At 28.8% G+C, this 19,271-nt stretch overlaps 1 protein-coding gene across 3 annotated transcripts; it reads right to left on the bottom strand.

The window, feature by feature from the left end:
• Nucleotides 1-1,076: 1,076 nt before the first annotated feature.
• On the bottom strand, nt 1,077-12,508 carry LOC111286487 (putative inactive cadmium/zinc-transporting ATPase HMA3). Of its 3 annotated transcripts, none has more exons than XM_089762285.1 (10): nt 12,445-12,508; nt 11,948-12,156; nt 9,602-9,859; nt 4,954-5,051; nt 4,365-4,620; nt 4,144-4,281; nt 3,622-3,949; nt 3,052-3,251; nt 2,690-2,892; nt 1,077-2,533 (listed from the first exon to the last, which is right to left on the bottom strand). In XM_089762285.1, the coding sequence occupies exons 2-10, from the start codon at nt 12,132-12,134 to the stop codon at nt 1,217-1,219; spliced, it is 2,985 nt and encodes a 994-aa protein (XP_089618411.1). In that variant the 5' UTR covers nt 12,135-12,156; nt 12,445-12,508; the 3' UTR covers nt 1,077-1,216. The 3 variants fall into 3 exon arrangements, with proteins under 3 accessions (XP_089618411.1, XP_089618412.1, XP_089618413.1); XM_089762286.1 differs by having other exon boundaries at nt 11,948-12,159; XM_089762287.1 differs by lacking the exons at nt 9,602-9,859; nt 11,948-12,156; nt 12,445-12,508 and adding an exon at nt 6,572-6,771.
• Nucleotides 12,509-19,271: the final 6,763 nt, after the last annotated feature.

Raw genomic sequence — 19,271 nt, forward strand, 5'->3', positions numbered from 1 at the left:
CATTATTTACTTTTTTGAAGAATTTTTTATATCATTCGTATACCATTCCACGAATAATATTACATGCTGTTTGATTTTGGTTTTATGCGATTTTTTATGTTGAAATTCAAAATTGATTTCGCATACTTTGTTATTTATTGTAAAAGCACAAACCGAATTTATTTATTTAAAAAATCAAACTAGATTTTTGTTTTCTTGATTTATGTATGCCCCAGCGATAAGTCCTTGATGAGGGTATTATAGTCTTTTACCTTACCTATAATGATCTTTTACTCCCCAAAGGCATTGTTGTCTTTTAATCGCCTTGGAAAGGACATAAACGATTACGGTTGTTTCACCCTAAACGTGACTGATGTCCGCAAAATTAGGGGGAGGGAACGCTCACTGGCACCCCCTGTCAATTACATCATCTTATGCACATGTCATTTAATCATTGGCGGGACCCATGCCACATAAAGTCGAACTAATGCCATGTCAGATGGACCCGCTGACCACGTCATCCTCTATTTTTGCTCTTAGGTATGAAGGTCATATTTTTGTCCGGGTAACTTCAAGCCACTCACTCTCTTATTTTCCTCATCCTTGCTCCAAGCTTTGCTCACCTCCTCTTTCTTCCAACACTGACTTGTGTCCGAGAACAAAAGCAGAACCAATCTTCGTCTTTTGTCTTGACGTCTTTCTTTGTCTTTCAGGTGCTTACACCCGGATCCATTTTCGACACGTACAATAGAGAAAGCTAGTGGGATCACAATAAAAATATATGTCCTCCTACTCTTCATTGTGACACCATTGCTGCAATATATCTCACTGCAAACCCTGTTATTCATTCCGGAATTAAGCATTTGGCTTTAGATTATCATTCTGTTAAAAAACTGTTAATTATGATACATTAAAGGCCTCTTACATTCTAGCTCATGATCAACTGGCTGTTGGATTAACTAAACCACTTGCTCGACAAAGATTTTTATTCTTGCAAGGGCATGCAAAGGAGATATAAGGCAATCACCATCGGTTGACAGAAAATCAAGCAAACTACAGAAGACCAAATCATGGTTTTCTGGTGTAATAGTTGAATATAAATTTACATGTGAGATAAAGCAATCTCACATATCCTCCAACTTATATATATACCATAATGATCAATTGAATAGATGACATATTCAAACACGGCCAAAACATTCTTAATTGTAAGTACCAATGATAGTTTCCATTTCTTTCAACAATTCTTAATTCTGAATTTTTTATTCATCCCCTGAGTCAAAATTTCCTTATCCTTAATTCTAGTACCCGAAACATCTAAACATGTCTGTTCGGTGATAATTTCTGTCAAGCCTGCTCCAAAGCCAGATCTAAAATGTCCATGCTTACCGCAACATTCTTTCATATAGCTCTTGCAACAACCACCAAATTCTCTCTTCTCCAGACTCGTACAAGCATGCGTAGCCTCACGGTTTGGATTCATTGGAATGTCAACGGCAATGTGAGGTGGCTTATTATAGTCTGTACAACACTTGTGTGAACTAGGATGAGCCTTGGAATTTGGACTTTCTAAACAACTATGCTCTACAAAGTTTCCTAGAGCCTTAAGGTCAGAATCGTTGTGGTTTTCACCACAGCAAGTGGAATAAAAATGATCATTTTTTGTCTCTTTCCGGTCTTCTTCTGGACTAGAGGAATGATGTAAATCCCCTTCGTGGCAGCGCTTTGCCCCATGGAGATCATTAGGTTCTGTGGACAAGCCTAACCTGCGATGGCCTGAACAACAATTGCTGGGCAAATTGTGAGCCTCATTTCTGTGATTGACCCTGTTACAGCTTCCCAGGTCACAGTGCTTTGCTTCACGGCCAACAAAAGCATCATGTATCCCTGCTGAGTCTGCACATTTATTGCTCCCACATGAATTTGAAGATGAATCTGAATTGAAAGGGCTAGATTGACTTCTTGAGGCACACGTATGGGAGGAACACTTTTGGGGTTCACACGCCTTCTGGACCTTTTTGTCTATACCAGCATGTTGATGGTTATTAGATGAATGGCAATGGCTAGTTTTGCATCCATGTTTGTCTGTATGCGATGTAGCTGAAGATTTGCAACATTTTCCTGCGTGTTTGTGTGTTCCTTGTAAAAGAAGCATGCTATTGCAGATCACGAACAAGCATGTGCCGACATCTGCCAGAACTGCTGCCCACACAAGTGGATGACCAGCAAATGCCAATGCAAGAATAGCCACCTTAGTACTGATTGATAAAATGACATTCTCAATCACTTTCCTATGCGCCTTTCTTGCGAGTTGGATAGCTTTTGGTATCTTTCTAATGTCATTTGACATTAGAATCACATGCCCTGTCTCTGTTGCAAGTGTTGAACCCGAAATGCCCATTGAGATACCAATATCAGCTGTAGCAAGTGCAGGTGCATCATTGACACCATCTCCAATCATTGCCGTTGGCCCCTCTTTCTTAAACTCTTTGATTATTCTTGCCTTGTCTTCAGGAAGAAGTTCTGCATGCACTACATCTAGACGATTCCCCAGCTGCAAGTAATATAATATTATAATTGATATTTTCTTATTAACTCAGATTTAAATTTTCGATCTTAAGTTAAATAGAAGATCAAATACAAAGAAAAACAATTCTACAGAATTTCTGCACAGGACTTGGTATATTATGGTTCTAGATTAGAAGCACACCTGTTCTTGTACATGTGTGGCTGCTGCTTGATTGTCTCCTGTAAGCATAGCAGCTTTTATCTCCATTGACTTTAGTTCATTGATAGCCTCTGAAGCGCCAGTTCGACAAGCATCTGAGAGACTGAAGATTCCAACAGGGGTTGCTCCAGAGAATACATATCCAATGGTCTTTCCTTCCATCGTATTGCCTTCTAGATTTGGAACTATATGTCCAAAAATATTCGCATTAGAACATGAAAGCAGAATGCTTAACAGTCTGGATTTAAGGAGAAGCAATAAAAATAAAAATGCAGAAACAACTATATACCCTGGAGGCCCTGACTATTAAACCAGCTGAAGCTATAGGAGGCAAAAATTTTCACCTGTTCCATGGGCTCTCACTGATACTTTTCTGCTCCCAATGTAAATATCTCTTCCATCAATTCTCCCATAAATACCTTCTCCAGGGAAATTTTGGTAATCCTCCACAGTTTCAGGTTTTGGTTCAATTGATTGTGATCTTCCGTATTCTACAAGTGCAGCTGCCATCGGATGACTTGATTTACTCTCAATGCTCGAAACCCTTTAAAAATATTTTAACACATATTAACATCCAGTGAACTGCAAAATTTTGGGAAACTCACCAATGTTGTTAGATTGGATAATATTGGTGTGATTGAAACTTTTAATTGAACAATGACGTCTTATATCACTGCATAAATGGACCTCTTTTACAAATTCAAAGTGATTTGAATGACATTCATTTCTTTTCCTTTTTTTTTAACAAAGATTTGAAATGATTTTCATATGATGGAATAAATAAATACATTCTTATCGTATTAGTGGCTGGATACTTTTAATTTTATGTTTGATGTTGCTGTCTTACATTCACAACTTTTTATCAAAGTAACATTATTCATAGAAAAGTGAAGGGAAAAGCATGAAGCTCATACCAGTAAAACAATGTGTTCAAGCTTATATCTTCACGAAGAGATCGAAAATCGGTCACAACAAATTCACCCCTGGTTAGTGTACCAGTTTTGTCGAAAGCTGTGACCTTAATTTTGGAAAGAATTTCAAGATAGTGGGCCCCCTTAACTAGAAGTCCTGATGTTGCTGCTTTTGTAAGTGCACAAAAACTTGAGACAGGAGTGGAAAGGATAAGCGCACATGGGCATGCACTCACCAACACAACCAATGCCAAGTGAAACCAGTGCTGAAGGTTATGCACTCTAAGTGCAGCTGGAATCACAGCAATGGCGGTCGATACAACTATAATTGCTGCAAATAATTACCAATAAAAACAAGATCAGTAGTATTCTGTTTGCACTTACTGAAGAAAACCAGAAGCTGCATTGCAATCACAGGCAACTTCAATGTATCTTAGTGATAGTGTTTCCTAATTGATTCTCTCTAGTCTCTTGCACAAAGATGGTAAAAGGAAACCTTTTAAATCTAGATCAAAATAAACAAACCTGGGGTGTAGAACTGGGCACATTTGTCTATGAATCTTTGGGTTGTAGATTTGCTGTTTTGAGCTTCCTCCACCAGCTTTGCCATTTTAGCGACTACACAGTCTTCAGCTACAGCAGTAGTTTTTACACTAATGTAACCTGTGTATAGAATCAGAACAAGCCTATCGGCACCAAAATTTCATGACTTTAAAGAAGATGAAAATTAACTGATCAGTTAGTACCATTTAGATTGATGGCGCCAGCCCAAACTGGTGAATCCTTTTCTTTGGTAACTGGAAGTGATTCACCAGTCAGGGTTTTCTCATCCACTTCACATTTCCCATCCACAACAATTCCATCAATGGGTATAACTTCACCAGCCTTAACTGCCAGAACAGTGTTCAATTTGACTTCATCGGCATCCACTTCTTCTCCGGTCTCAGCTATGACTGCTTTTTGAGGTGTTATACTCATCAATGTTGACATAACAGCTGTAGCCTGAGACATCATGCTTAAACTTAAGTTTGAACATGTTACATATATATATAATATTATAATCAATGAACAAAAAATTAGATGTTTTCAGCCTATCAACTTATTAATTCAAGTATACAAGGCAACAATGACGGGAAAAGTTTAAACTTAAAACCCAAGTCAAAAACTAAGGGAGGAAGAGTTGCCAAGCTGATAACAAGCACGTAAATTTTTATGTTTGAACAGAATTGGTTGCATATGCTGGCCACTAGCCATATTATTTACAATTATAAAGTTTAGATTACTAGGATTTTAGGTATATTCTCAATGCTGTGAGAGAGGCAATTTATAGCAGACCTTATGGCTTGCTCTTGACTCAAGCCATTCCGCAATGGTGAACAGGAAGACTATAGTCCCGGCTTCGGTGAAGTCTTTCATTGCAACGCTTCCTATCACTGTAAAACAAATAACAGAACTGTTTTAAGATGAATGAACTATAGAATCAATGCACCCGTTCAGCGATTAATGTATAACCTTCTCTTTATGGCTCAATTAATGTATAATCCAAGAGTTGAATTCGAATTTTATTATTTGTAAACTTACGAAATATTTTGATATTTTGTAAAAATTTATTTTTATTTTTTTAATTTTCTAAAAAATGAGTATTTTATGTTTGCATATATTTAAATGCCTTTTTTGCCCTTTTTTTTCTTTTGCTTTTGCAAGAAAAATATAGTCAAAAGAAAAGTAAAGGAAAATGCTATTTACATTCTTTAAAAACGGTTTTCAAAATGTAGTTTTTTTTTTTTTTTAAAGAGTGTATATAACAGTTTTCAAAAGTTTATTATATGATTGTGTGCGCAATTCCATATTTCCCAATTATTGAAATGCAGGTAAAGAATTGGAAATTTTATTTCAAATAATGAAACCTCTTTTCTGCAAAACCTAAAACACACAACAACTAGCATCTAATTGAGCTTGTTTCGTTAAAGTAACTTACAATTATGAATCAATGCCAGCTTCACCTATATTCTTCTGTCACATCTTTTAAATCACAGAGACCAGATTTTTATAACATGTTCCAGAACATTGGATAGGAAAGGAGGGATTTGGATTTTGGACACCCACTTTATTTATTTATTTTTTCTTTCTTGTGATTGGATTTGAGGAAGGTGACAATGATTTGATCCAGCTCTTTAAACAAAAGGACACATGCACCTACTATGGAATCAGATGCTTGACTGCTTTTTTATTTGAATAATTATAAAGGTAAAAAAGAAAAGAAAATACAATGATAACTTATTATATAATTAACAATTAAGCACGTCATTCAAAAAGATACTTTGAGACAAATATAAAGGCTGTAATTTTCTACAACAAATTAATTATAAAATTATCTCCCAGTATATTACAATTTGGAGGAATAGCAAATTTTTTATTTTAAGAAATCTAGAAGAAATTATTTAAGTTTTTTCCACTCCTTTATCCCTGCAAAAGATCATGCCTCTCCCTCCAATCTTCTGCTTTTTCCCTTCCCCTCAATCCAAAACTATTTTAAAATTTTTTTTTCTTTTCTCAACCAAACAACAAGAATTTCTACTAAAATTTCTACGTTTCCTTGACTCTTTTCGTATTTATGTAAATATACTAAAATTTCTACATTTTCTTTTTGGGTTGAGATTAAAGGTGATAAAATGAATCTAAACTTGAAATTCATCCATACTTAAAATAATACGAATTCAAAATAATTCAAATCTAAAATTAACTTGATAGTAACTTGAATTTAATATTAAAAAACAAAATTATTTTAACCTAACCTAAAAGTGAAATAATTTGAATCTAACTTAATCAAAATTCCACGTAATTCAAATCCAGCGGAAGCCCCCATTTGCCACCTCGAGTTGAGACGAGGGATTGGCATTTGAGTTGCTAGATTGGACAAATCAGATAGCTCAAAAGCGTGATGAAAACAAACCAGGTGGAAACATAGCAAAGTTGTGAGTTGTAAAGTTGAACCGCTCAACCAAACTCAAGTAAAGGCATCCAAATTGGCATAGGAAATTTGGCCTCATTTTTGTAGCATTTGTCAAACTAAGATAACAATTTATAAAAGGAAAAAGGAGGAAAGATGCAGAGAAAAACTGAAAGTTGGTTGGGGTTCACAAATCAACTACTAATGGGAAATATAAAGGGACTGAAATTGTATTTTTCTTTAGGTTTCTTATTGTCCATAGAAAGCTATGAATGGACGCTACCCCAAAGCCGACTATCGCTAGTAAACCTTAACCGATAAGACTAGTCTTTTAGTCCTAGGGGGGAATAAGTAACTGCAAAATTCTTTTTTCCTGTTTTATACAAAGGAAGCTATAGTTTGAGTATTAAAAAAAAAACGAATTGTCGATGTCAATATTTGCATTTCAGATTTATTATATGTCAATATAACATGAATCATTTGAATTAAACTGAAATCCAGAGCTTAATATTGGATAGGAATTATGGGGTTCCACATGATCAAATACATTAATATTGAATCTATAAAACTAAACTAAATTTGAAAAACTTGCATAATCTATTCAAAAGCAAATTTGACCCAACTTAAACCTATTTAATTTAAATTCACAACGGTTCAATTTTAAATAATATAAAATGCACGAAATGAAACAACTCATAATTTAATTAAATTTAAATGACATAAAAAATGAACAATTTAAATTCGAAATAACTCAATTTTAATGATAAAAACTCAAATAACCTACTTTCAAACTTTAATTACTCAAACTCAATAAAAGAGCGACATTGGCTTTCCTTCCTACTATACCTTTTTATCACGAGAGAGCTAACCTTTACTTGAAAGGAAGGGTTGCATTTCGAAGGGTTAGACTCCACCTCAAGAAAGTGATTATGAAGCCACTAAGTTATTTACTAAAAAAAGAAAAAAAGATAATCCACAAATAAAGGCAAACATAGGAAAAGACAACAATAAAGAAACAAAGGCACAGATAAATCCACAAAGTTTTTATGATTTTGCTGCATATATGCGGTTTATATTTAACTAAATTATCATAAACGAAGCAAGTCTAGTTTTGAGAATAAAACAATGAAATTTATAGAAGCATTGTCCCACATATTTATTTTCAAATCCAAGGTATCTTTCACTTTTCAAAAAGCCACTCAATCACGTAAAAATTCTTTAATAGTAAAGAATAAAAACAATTAAAAAAAAAAAGCAAAAGGAGCTAATAATTAAAGCATCACACTTCTGACTTCTTTCGCTCCACTAATATTAGTTTATTTTTAGCGGAATAAAACTATTTTTTACAAAAAAAAGTCATAATTTGAGAATAAAAAAAATGTTACAATCATATTTGATATATATGATTATTGATAAAATATAATTATAATTATTTTATATTATATTTGAATTAGTTCTTAAAAGAGGGATAGAGATTACAAAAAAATTAATATTCTCTTGGTATAAAATTATTCAACCTTCACCAAATAAAAAGAATTTTTTTAATTCATAAAATTAAATTTATATATCTAATTATATCGTTAAAAATTATATCAATAATTTAAATTATATAAATTTTAAAAAAGAATAATTTTGACAAATAAATTGTCATATCATTATCTTATATACATCAAATACAAATACGATGATATTATTTAATTTAATCATGTTTATAATATTATTTTATTTTATCATATCATAATTTATACTTATAAATATTAAATTTAAATATAAAACTTACTTAATACAATATCTTAAAATATTGCATAAACCAACTATTTTAATTATAAATTCAAGTGAATATTACGCTTAATCTTAAATACATGTGGTCTTAGTATAAAATTTAGGGTAAAAACACATTTGCCTCATGTACTATATCAATTTTCTTAATTTGATATTTAGATAATAAAAAAATTTAATTAGGTCTATGAACTTTAATTTCATCAGAGATAGAGGACAGGAAAGAGAAAAGGGAGGAACAGGAGAAGAGGGACAGCCTAACTGACCTAAGGCAGATTGGTGACGGATCTAACTCAGGTCGATCAAATTGACAATTGAAAATTTGATTTTATAAAAACATATGAGAGAAAGGGAATCGAAGGAGAAAAGGGATAAGGGAGAAGGAAGGCTAGCCAGTAGTCGATCTGGCCGCCATGAGGTAGATCGACCGCCAATCCACCTTAAGACAATCAATGCGGCGAGTGGCGGCAACCACTTCCCCGCCCTTTTCTCTCTCTTTCCCATCCCTCCTTTCCCCTCTCTCTAGGGCTTCCCTTTTATTTTTTATTTTTTATTTTAAATAAAATTTCTTGATTTTATATTTTAAAAGAAGTTTTGAAGATTTTGAATTTTTAAAAAAAAAATTCCAAATTTAATTTTGAATTTTAAAAAAAATTTATATGCTTTAAAAATTCTATATATTTTAATTTGGTCAAATTCTTTATTTTTTTATTTTGATTTTTTAGAATTTTTTTATAAAAAATTCGATATATCTTTTTATTTTTAATTTTTTTAAAAGTTTTGATTAAATAATTTAAAGTTTTTCTGTTCGTACTAACGTAGTAATGAGGACGAGTGCCGCCGATGACAATTGGTGGCTTACTATTGGCTCATTAAGCCATGTTAACTTTGATTAACAGTTTTACTCATGAGGTAATATGCTTTTCAAAATTGAATTGCAAGTATTTTATTGAAAATTTTTATTCTTTAGATATCAAACTAAAAAATGTGGTATAATAATTTAGGGGACAAAAGTGTACTTAATTCCAAAATTTATGAGTTGCAGCACCAAATACATTTTCTACTCAATAATAAATGCATGTGTGCTTGTTTAAATAATTAGATTCTTTTCCAAATAAATAAAAGATTTATCTGTCAAATCCGGCTCTTCCTCCGAATTGCGCTTGATCGGAGAAATTAGACATTGGGGATTTGGATAAAGAGGAAAAAATCCGAATTTCATGTATCAAAGAAGAACACTGTAAAGTTAATTACCTGCTATTAGCATGAGAATGTTGATATCAAGCCTGAAATTGGTAATGGCTGCATAGCCCTTCAAAAGAATGGGGCAGATGCCAATAGCCACAGCTCCTACGGCTAGCCATTGCAAAGGATGGTAGACATACTTCAAAAATGACAACAAAAGCATCAACCCACAAGCCAATGCAAAAGGACTTGGCCATTTTTTCTGGTACTTTATCTCCCCATTTGCTCTAACATTAGCCTCCAATCTTGCTTGATTTAGAGCCTTAACTGTATAAAATAGTAAATTAATATAAAATCAAAATTTGGTGTCAAATTCCAGAAAATAAATAAATAAATAAAACAGTTGGCGGTCCTCTGTCAACATTGATAGCATGTATAATGGGACACTCGACAAATTATTAATATCATTGTAGCATGAAAGCACACGCTCCTTATTTCACAAAAAGGTGGTCAATCATATACTTCTTTTAGTATTTTTTTTCAATTATATCATTTTATTTTTCTTAAAAAAAGATGAATTTTCGTTATCATATTAGTTGAAAGTTATCTAATCGCAGATGATTTATGATTGAAAGAAGTTTTATACAGGATCAGAATTTATTTTCTCTTATTGGATACTTTAAAGGTGAATATCATTAATACTTATAATATATATATATATATATATATATATATAAAAGCAATAAGTATAATGGTATTTCGTCAGAAAATCAAAAAATAAAATAGAAAATGGAAACAAGATGACATGAGAATTAATTAAATAATATCGGCATTATTTTATGAAAAAAATAATAACATGTGCAATTAGGCAATGACTGTTTTTGTTTAGGCAAATCCTCCTCCTTTATCTTTTTTATTGTCTTTGTTGTGGCAATTTATTCGTGATCTTTTGATTTTTTTTCTTTTTTCTTTTATGTTTTATGTTTTTATTTTCATTTTTTTTAAATTAAAAAAAAATGTGTTTGATAAATTGTTTTTTTTTTGTAAAAACAAAAAATTGAAAATAAAGTTTTCGAAAATTTTCAAATTTGATGGAAGTGAATAAATAAAAATTTTGAAAATTATTGAAAAATAAAAAAATTAATATTTTTCATATTTTCGAAATACTTTTAATAATATTATCACACAATACTATTCATCCACTCTATTATAATATCATTACATATTTAAAATTCAAAAGATTTGATAATAAAAAGATTCGAACCCTACTATCTTATAATAAAAAAACTTTTGCTACTTTCTCTTAAAAGTTTACATAAAACAAATTTTTGCAAAAAAAAAAAAACAATTTATTCAAATATTTTCTCAAATTCAATAAATTAAAATAAAATAAAATAAAACTAAACATTAAATACCAAATTCACAACGATACCAAACCAAAACCAAACTCCTGCCGCAGTGTTTGACTTTGACACGTCACCTGGTTCCACCTTCCGCGCAATCTTGGCTTTACTCTCATCCAACCATCATTTTATTAAAAAAGCTGTTTTTTCCCCTTCAATGCAGTTGAACGTAACTAGCAAACGATTCTTATAATCCTTATTTTATCTTTTTTTTTTTTTATTAATTGCAATAGTTTGATTTTCAAATGTATCACCAAATGATATTTTATACCCATAATCCTATGGGTTGTAAAATATTGATTTTTAATTTTTATAATTAAAATTCTATACTTAACAATTTCAAATAAAAAAGAAATATTTTATTCATTTTCTCCCATTTTCATCACTATTTGAAATTTTTTTTAAAAATTTGAATATATTTTATAGTAAAATATTTTGAATTTGTTTATAAAATTAGCATCCTATGAATTTTAATGTTAAAATATAATAATTATCAGAAAATAATAATGTTAGGCATTGAGAAAATCAAAGAGTACATATTTAAAAATAATAATAATAATAAAAAAAAGACATGCACAAAGACTACGAGAAAAGAGTATAAAATAAGAAAACACGATTCATTCAGAAAATACGCAAATATTTTTTAATTTTTATTAAATTTATACATAAATTTTAATTAATTTTTTAATTTATATATTTTATCTTTTTTATCATTTGTTTCATATTTTAAATTATTAAATTAAACGAAAATTAGAAAAAAAAACTTTTCAATATTTCCTAAAAAAATTTCAAATATATATATATATGCATTATAATTTAAAATATAAATATGTTATTCTCACCAACTTACCAAAAAATTGTATTTTTGTTTTCTTTATAACAGGTACTTTTATTATGAACTCAAAAGCTGTTTCAAAAACAATAAATTGCTAATACTAAATAAATATAAATTAAAAGAAGATGAAAGAAAAAGAAATTAAAGAAGGTGAAGGAGTATATTTTTGGGGTTTACCTATTTGAAGCTGAGAAACAAGGAGATTGTCATGAAGAACAATGACAGTTCTGGTAGGAACAATCACAGATACTTCTTTGATCCCTTCAAGAGATTTCAATATGTTTTCTATCAGAGGAACCTCAGATGTACAGCACAGACCCAACACATCAAAGTAGCTTTTTTGCAGTTTTTTATTTGCAGCCATTTTTAGAGTTTTACCTGTTCAACTGCTGCAAACAAGAACCAAAATTAAAAGCTCATTCAACTTGATTTTTGGAAATGGGTGTCAAAGTTTCTTAATTGTCTGAAAACGTGGGATTCAATAGAAACAAAAAGGAAGAGAAATTGAGCAATGAAATAGAAACTGAACAGAAAAGAAAGCTTATGAAAGCCAGAAGCTAACAAATTAAGGAATTAAGAAACTGATAAAATGAAAGATGTTTGTGCTTGTATTTTGGAGTTATGAGAATCTTTGTTATGGCCCAAAAGGAAGATTTTGGAATTAGAAACATTACCTTTGTAATTCAAAGGAAAATGAAATGGGAAAGAGGAGAGGGTTGTTAGAATTGGTTCAAAGGCAAGAAGAGAGCTTGCTGGGAAGGTTTAAGTAAAGATCGTTGGGGCTTGTGGGATACTGCTGATTGAGATGACACAATTAAGTAAAAAAAAAAAAATTTAAGAGGGAATATTTTTAGAACTTAAAGAAAGAATTGTGCCGGAACTCGCAAATTTATTTTGAGCTAGTTAACATAGCGAATGATTTTTAAATTATAGTGAATGTTTAATTTAATATTTAAAATTTAAAATTTTTAATATGATAATAATATTATAAATTTATTTATTAATATGATATTTATTTTTAATATCACTAATTTTGAATGATGATATATGATAATCAAATTTTTAAAAAAAATTATATTAATTAATAAATTTATAATTAAAATATTATATTAAAATTTTTTAAAATATAAATATCGTATTAATTATTTTAATATAATTAAAAGACTATTTGTATATTGTGACCTTATCCCTTTTGATTTTATATGTAAGATTAAAGAAAATAATGATTCGTCTCAGTCACCTCTCTCTATCTCTCTCTCATGAGACAAGGAAATCGTAAAGAATCAATTAAGGGTTTGGAATAGAATTCATATATGAATCTACATTTATTTATAGGTATATAAATAAATAAATATATATATATATGTATGTGTGTACACGTTGAAAATAAACGAAATCACGTTTCATGATATTTGGATTTCACCTTCAAAATTCGTTATACTAAAAAAGAAAACAAGAGATTTTGCCTTTCTTTCTAAAAAAAAAGAAGAACCTTTATTATGTTGGCCTTAATTTCCAAGTTAAGCTGTTTTTGCGTTGTTGAGTGGTTGATGAATGTGTGCAACATTCCAAAAGCATGAGTCATCTACAACTTGGATTTTACTTAGTGGTTGTTATTATTTTTAAGAGAATTTTTTTTATACTTAGGAGTTGAATCTAAAAATAAGAACAATGATTGTAGGTGTTTAAAAGTTGAATTTTAAATTTATTAAATATTAATTTTTAAAAATAATTATATAAACTAATTTAATTAAATTAAATTTCATTTTTAAGTGAATTATGGTGTACAAATCTCCACTCTTTCTTTATAACTCCCATTAGTATATAAATATATATATATATATATATATATATATAAAATTGACAACTCATGAGTCATTTTCGCAATTGATTTTTTTAATATAATTTAGGGAGAACTTTTATGCACTTTGCAGTAATTGCTGTAAATATGTTTTACCAGTTTTCATCTATCATTAATAATCATCATTTGCATTTTACTCAAGCACCAAACATTTATATGCGACATTAAAAAAACAAGTCTTTCACACACTCACTATGTGAGTGAAATGAAAATAATTTTATTATTTAAATATATTAAAAGAAAGAATGTTATATATCTAAAAATATATAAAAAAAAAGTAAAATAATTTCACGTATCGATTTTGAAATATAGAAAAAAAATGCAGAATGATCAGTTCAAAAAGAACTGGTTTAAGAAGTAATTAGTTTTAAATTATATTTTCAAAAAGTTAAATAACTAATATATCCTCATTAATTTATTTTTTGTTATCATATATTGAGTTTTTTTTTTTTTTTTTGGGGGGGGGGGGGGTGTAAAATTTACCAACTAAATTGATGTCTGATTAACTCATGACATCCACTTGCTCGGGCACTTTAATATTAGCATAAATAATCAAATATGAAGTTTCTATAACTACCAATTAACAAATCTTCAGCTAAATAATAATTAGATATAAAGATAACAATTAATAAGAAGTAATACCTTTTCTCTCTCATGATCTTAATCCTTTTTTGATTTCATGCATATTAAATTTTTTTTTAATTTTTATGTATTTAATATTATAAATTTAGTTTTTTTAAATATTGATGTCCAAAATATTTTTTTATTTTCAGAAAGAAAAACAATTGAAAATTTAAGTTGAAATATAGAAAAAAAATAAGAATATATATTTAGGTGTTTCAAAAGAGAAAAATGGTTTCATTTTAAGACATTTCAAAAAGAAAAAATGAAAAAAAAATTAAATAGATGCAGTGTCATAACGTATAGATTCGTGAGGTTATAGTTAAACTTAACAAGAAGAGTCGTTACAAATCTTTTTAACTAGATGTGATTGATTATATAATGAATCTATTATTTTAAGAAGCTCCTAAGTTTGACTAAGAGTCTCTAAAAGAATATGTTCTGGTCTACTAATTAAAATAAGGTTTAAAAGTTTGATTATATATGAAAAAAGTTATAGCATCCCTATATGCCCATTCAAATGATAGAATCATTTTATTTTAAATTATCATAAGGTCTTAATTCTAGTGATCTTAATTTTAATGTTTAAAAATTAAAAATAACTTTTAAGATTCTCTATCAATTTAGTAAAATTTTTAAAAATATTTCTTCACATCAAGAGTATTTAAAAATCTTATTTATTTTCTTGAAGAGGCTCCGTCGTAAAAAAAAGTTTTAATTATTTTTTCATTTTTTGGTTTGTTTTTATTGAAAATATATCTAATTATTTCACAATTTAGGCCAAATTAAAAATATCTTCTCTTTTTTATTTCTAAATTTTTCACCATTTGACCTATTTCGAAATTTCTTTTTGATTTCTAAATTTTTCACCATTTGGGTTTATTTAATTTTTTTTTTTTGGTTTTTTATCTTCAGAAAGAAAATAATATTACAATTATTTTTGTTGAAATTTCATTTAAATTCTTTCACTATTTTGGACAAATTTAAAAACATTTCTCATTTGAAGATTTCTTAAAAAATTTACCATTTGAAATTTCTAATAATCTTATCATTGGATAATTGTCAAATATTTTCAACCAAAAAAAAATTTATTTTGAAAAGAATACAATTACTTTTATTGAAATTTCATCTAAAGTATTGCACTATTTGTGACAAATTTAGAAAAATTTCTCACCTAAAGATTTCTTAGAAAATTTGTTATTTGAAATTTTTAATAATCTCATAATTGGATAATTGGTATTTAATTTCAAAATTTTTATTAAAATTTATGTTTTTTTATTTTTTATTCCTTTTAAAAATGAAAATAAATATTAATTATTATTGAAACTTGCTCTAAATTATTTCACCATTTGAGATAAATTTAGAAAAAAAATTTTACCAAAGAATTTTATAGAAATTTATCATTTGAAATTTCTAAAAATTTTATCATTAGATAATTATTATTTATTCTCAAAAAATATTTCATTTTGTTTTATATTTTTTTATTTTTTCTAAAATTTGATCATGTAAAAATACTTTGAAAATAATCAAACAAATAAAATAAATAAAATAAAATAAAAATACCAAAATAAGAAGTAGCTCGCTTAACGATCGAGAAGCTTAGCTCGACTGTAGGAAGAAAAGCTGGAATGGCTTGGGATGATGGCTCAGCTCGGCTTGGCTTAAGACAAAGGCTAGACGTGGGTCAAATATAGGTCAACGTTCTGGTTGGGTTGGCTAGGCGAAAAAACGTGCAGATATTGGCCTTTTTAATCTTCAAATTGACATTGTTTTGCACTTATATAAAAGGTCGAAATCTTTTTTTTTTTTAGATTTCTTTTTTTTCCCTTCTCTCACTTTTTTTCCTCTCTTTCTGTCTAAGACTGATGAATGCTAGCGCCATTTTCTAGGATTTCTTGTCAAAATTTGAGAAAGTCGCTAGAAACTTCACCGAAATTTGAAAATTTCATCAGAAACTTTAAATATTATCGGAGTCTTCACCGAAATCTGAAAAATTTTGTTGGAATTTAGAAAATTTTCAGATTTTTTTAGGAAAATAAAAATCTTTAATTTTTTTTTTATTTTTCTAATCTCTCTATCTTTGACTGTATATATATATATTTTGCCTACCTCTGTGTGTATTTTTCCTTCTTTTAGTGTGGTTTTTTGTGTACTTTCTCTAATCTATGTTTCTCTATGTATTTCTATGTTTGATGTGGGTTTGTATTTATAGGGTTCTAATCTAGAGAACCTTAATCCAAAAAAGAATCTTAATTTTCTTTGAATTCCAACCTTAAACCCAACTCAAATTTTACAATCCAATTCAAACAATTTCACATAAATTCAATCACCTGTTTTTTTCATTTTTTATTATTATTTTTTAATTAATAACAACAAGTAGAATCTCAACAGATTTGGGTGTCTACAGCTGCCTTTCTTTGCGCATTTTTTGTGAAATAAAAATTATACAAAGACGTAGATAACCCAATCAAGAATCAACTTGACACCTTTTTTTTTAAGTGTACTCGAACTTCTTGAATAACATAAAAATTCTTCTAAACAGAGGCTTCACAACTTTTGAGAAACAAATAAAGCTCATTTAAGTAGAGGCTTAATAACTTGAAAAAAATAAATAAAGCTCCTCTAAGTAGAGGCTCAATAACTTTGAAACTAAAAAAAAGCTCTTCTAAGTAGAGGCTCAACGACTTTTGAAACATAAATAAAGCGCCTTTAAGTAGTGGCTTAACAATTTTGAAAACTAAATAAAGCACCTCTAAATAGAGGTCAATGACTTTTGAAACATAAATAAAGCTCCTCTAAGTAGATGTTCAACAACTTTAAAAACTAAATAAAGTTCTTTTAAGCAAAGGCTTAACTACTTTTAAAACATAAAACATAAATAAAGCTCCTCTAAATAGAGGCTCAATAACTTTGAAAACTAAATAAGGCTCCTCTAAATAGAGGCTCAATGTCTTTTGAAACATAAATAAAGCTTATCTAAGTAAAAGTTAAATGACTTTGAAAATTAAATAAGGCTCCTCTAAGCAGAGGCTCAATGACTTTTGAAACATAAATAAAACTCTTTTAAGCAAAAGCTCAACAACTTTGAAAACTAAATAAAACTTCTTTGAGTAGAGGTTTAACGATTTTTGAAATATAAATAAAGCTCTTTTAAGTAGAGACTCAACTATTTTTGAAACATAAATAAAGCTCTTCTTGAAACATAAATAAAACTTCTCTAAGTAGAAACTCAACAACTTTTGAAAAATAAATAAAGCTCATTTAAACAGAGGCTCAACAACTTCTAATAAATAAAGCTCATCAACAATCATGTCCATAGGTTTCATAAATCATAAAAAGAAATCATAAAAGATTATACCCAGAGATCTTACAAATTATTCTTAAAATAAAAGAATGCTTCTTTGAACAAAGGCTTCACAGCTTTTATAATTAGTTTTCTTAAAACATCTTTTTTCAAGAATCAAAATCTTACCTCAAATGTTTTTTTTTTTCAAATAAGAATTTGAAATTCCTTCATTGGAAAGTTTTCATATCTATATTCTTCAGGTGGGATCTTGAAATATCCTTGCTTCCTAAATTAATGCACTAAACATTTAAAGATGCAATGCATGCTATGTACTAAACATTCAGAAATGTAATGCATGCTATACAAATGTTAAACTTTCCTCCAAAAGTTTAAAATCTCTTATTATGAAAATTTTCAATCTTTCATCAAAGTCAAAACTTTGTAAAGAATGTCATGATAATGATGCAAATGCATTCTTAATGATGCAAATGCAACAATCTAGATTTTCATAATACTACAAATGCCATATTCTAAATCATGATTCAAATGTTTACTGCATGATGCCAGTGCATAGCCAAACCAAATTACATCATGTATTGTTTCAACTACAATGCAAACGTAATACATGTAATACAGATGTCACTAACATTAATGTCATGAAATTTTAATTAATTGTGATAATATGGTTCTCAAAACTCCACTATCTCTCATTTTTCTTTTTAGCTTTTTAGCAGTAGTCATTTTAGAATAAATTCTGTCAACTGATCCATATTATTTTCATCTTCTGATCATAACTCACAAGTTATGTTGACCTATCCATCACCATATTAATCACTTGGTCACACCATGTGTCTTTTCAAATCATCTTTTTGGGTTTATACCATTTTTTCATTTTTTCCCATTATCTTAGATTTCTTTTCAAAGGAATACAATAATCTTTTATGAACATTATTATTCATTAATTATCATTTCAAATTATGATAAATATAATGCAGTTATATATTTTCTCGATTTGTTCTAGAGATGAAAAAATAAGAGAGAACATAGTGAATTGGAAGAAAGATAATCAATACAGGAATGAGTCAGGTACAAAAATAAATAGGCAAAGGAACAAGTTCAAAGCATGTCATTAGGGATGGTATTAAATGGTGTAACAATGTCAAAACAATGAATACTTAGATAATTCTTAACATTAATCCAGAATTTTTTTTTCAAAAACTCGTTCTATTGACTTTCAAAATCATATTGAGCTCATTAAACTTTACCCCAGTTTTAAGGGATCTTCAAATATCTTGGATCTTTTGTATATTTAAACTATATATCCAACTCTTAATTTAGAGGTTTTTCTACCCAAATCACCGTTTCAGATTTTCAATTTGAGTCTTCATTTTCCCTCATTTTATATTTTTCCATTTTTTTATATTTTTCTCTTATTTCTCTTATTTTTTATTTTTTTATTTTTTTATTTTTTTATTTCATTTTTTATTTTTTTTCTTTTTTCATTTTTTCATCCATTATTGATATTTTCCACACATCAATATCTAAAATCACATAATATGATTCTATTGTTCCATCACAAGCATGCCTTAGCTCAACATATGATCATTCAATTTGAGCATTTACATTTGATCAAAATAGACTTTTAAAAGTTGTAATGTAAGCTATGGTGAGAGGTCATAAAAGAAATATATAAAATATACTCAAAACATATATTTAAAAGGTTCAAAATCAAA

Source organism: Durio zibethinus, chromosome 6 (assembly GCF_047325235.1).
Source record: "Durio zibethinus cultivar Kanyao isolate XHJ-2024 chromosome 6, ASM4732523v1, whole genome shotgun sequence".
NCBI lineage: Eukaryota > Viridiplantae > Streptophyta > Magnoliopsida > Malvales > Malvaceae > Durio > Durio zibethinus.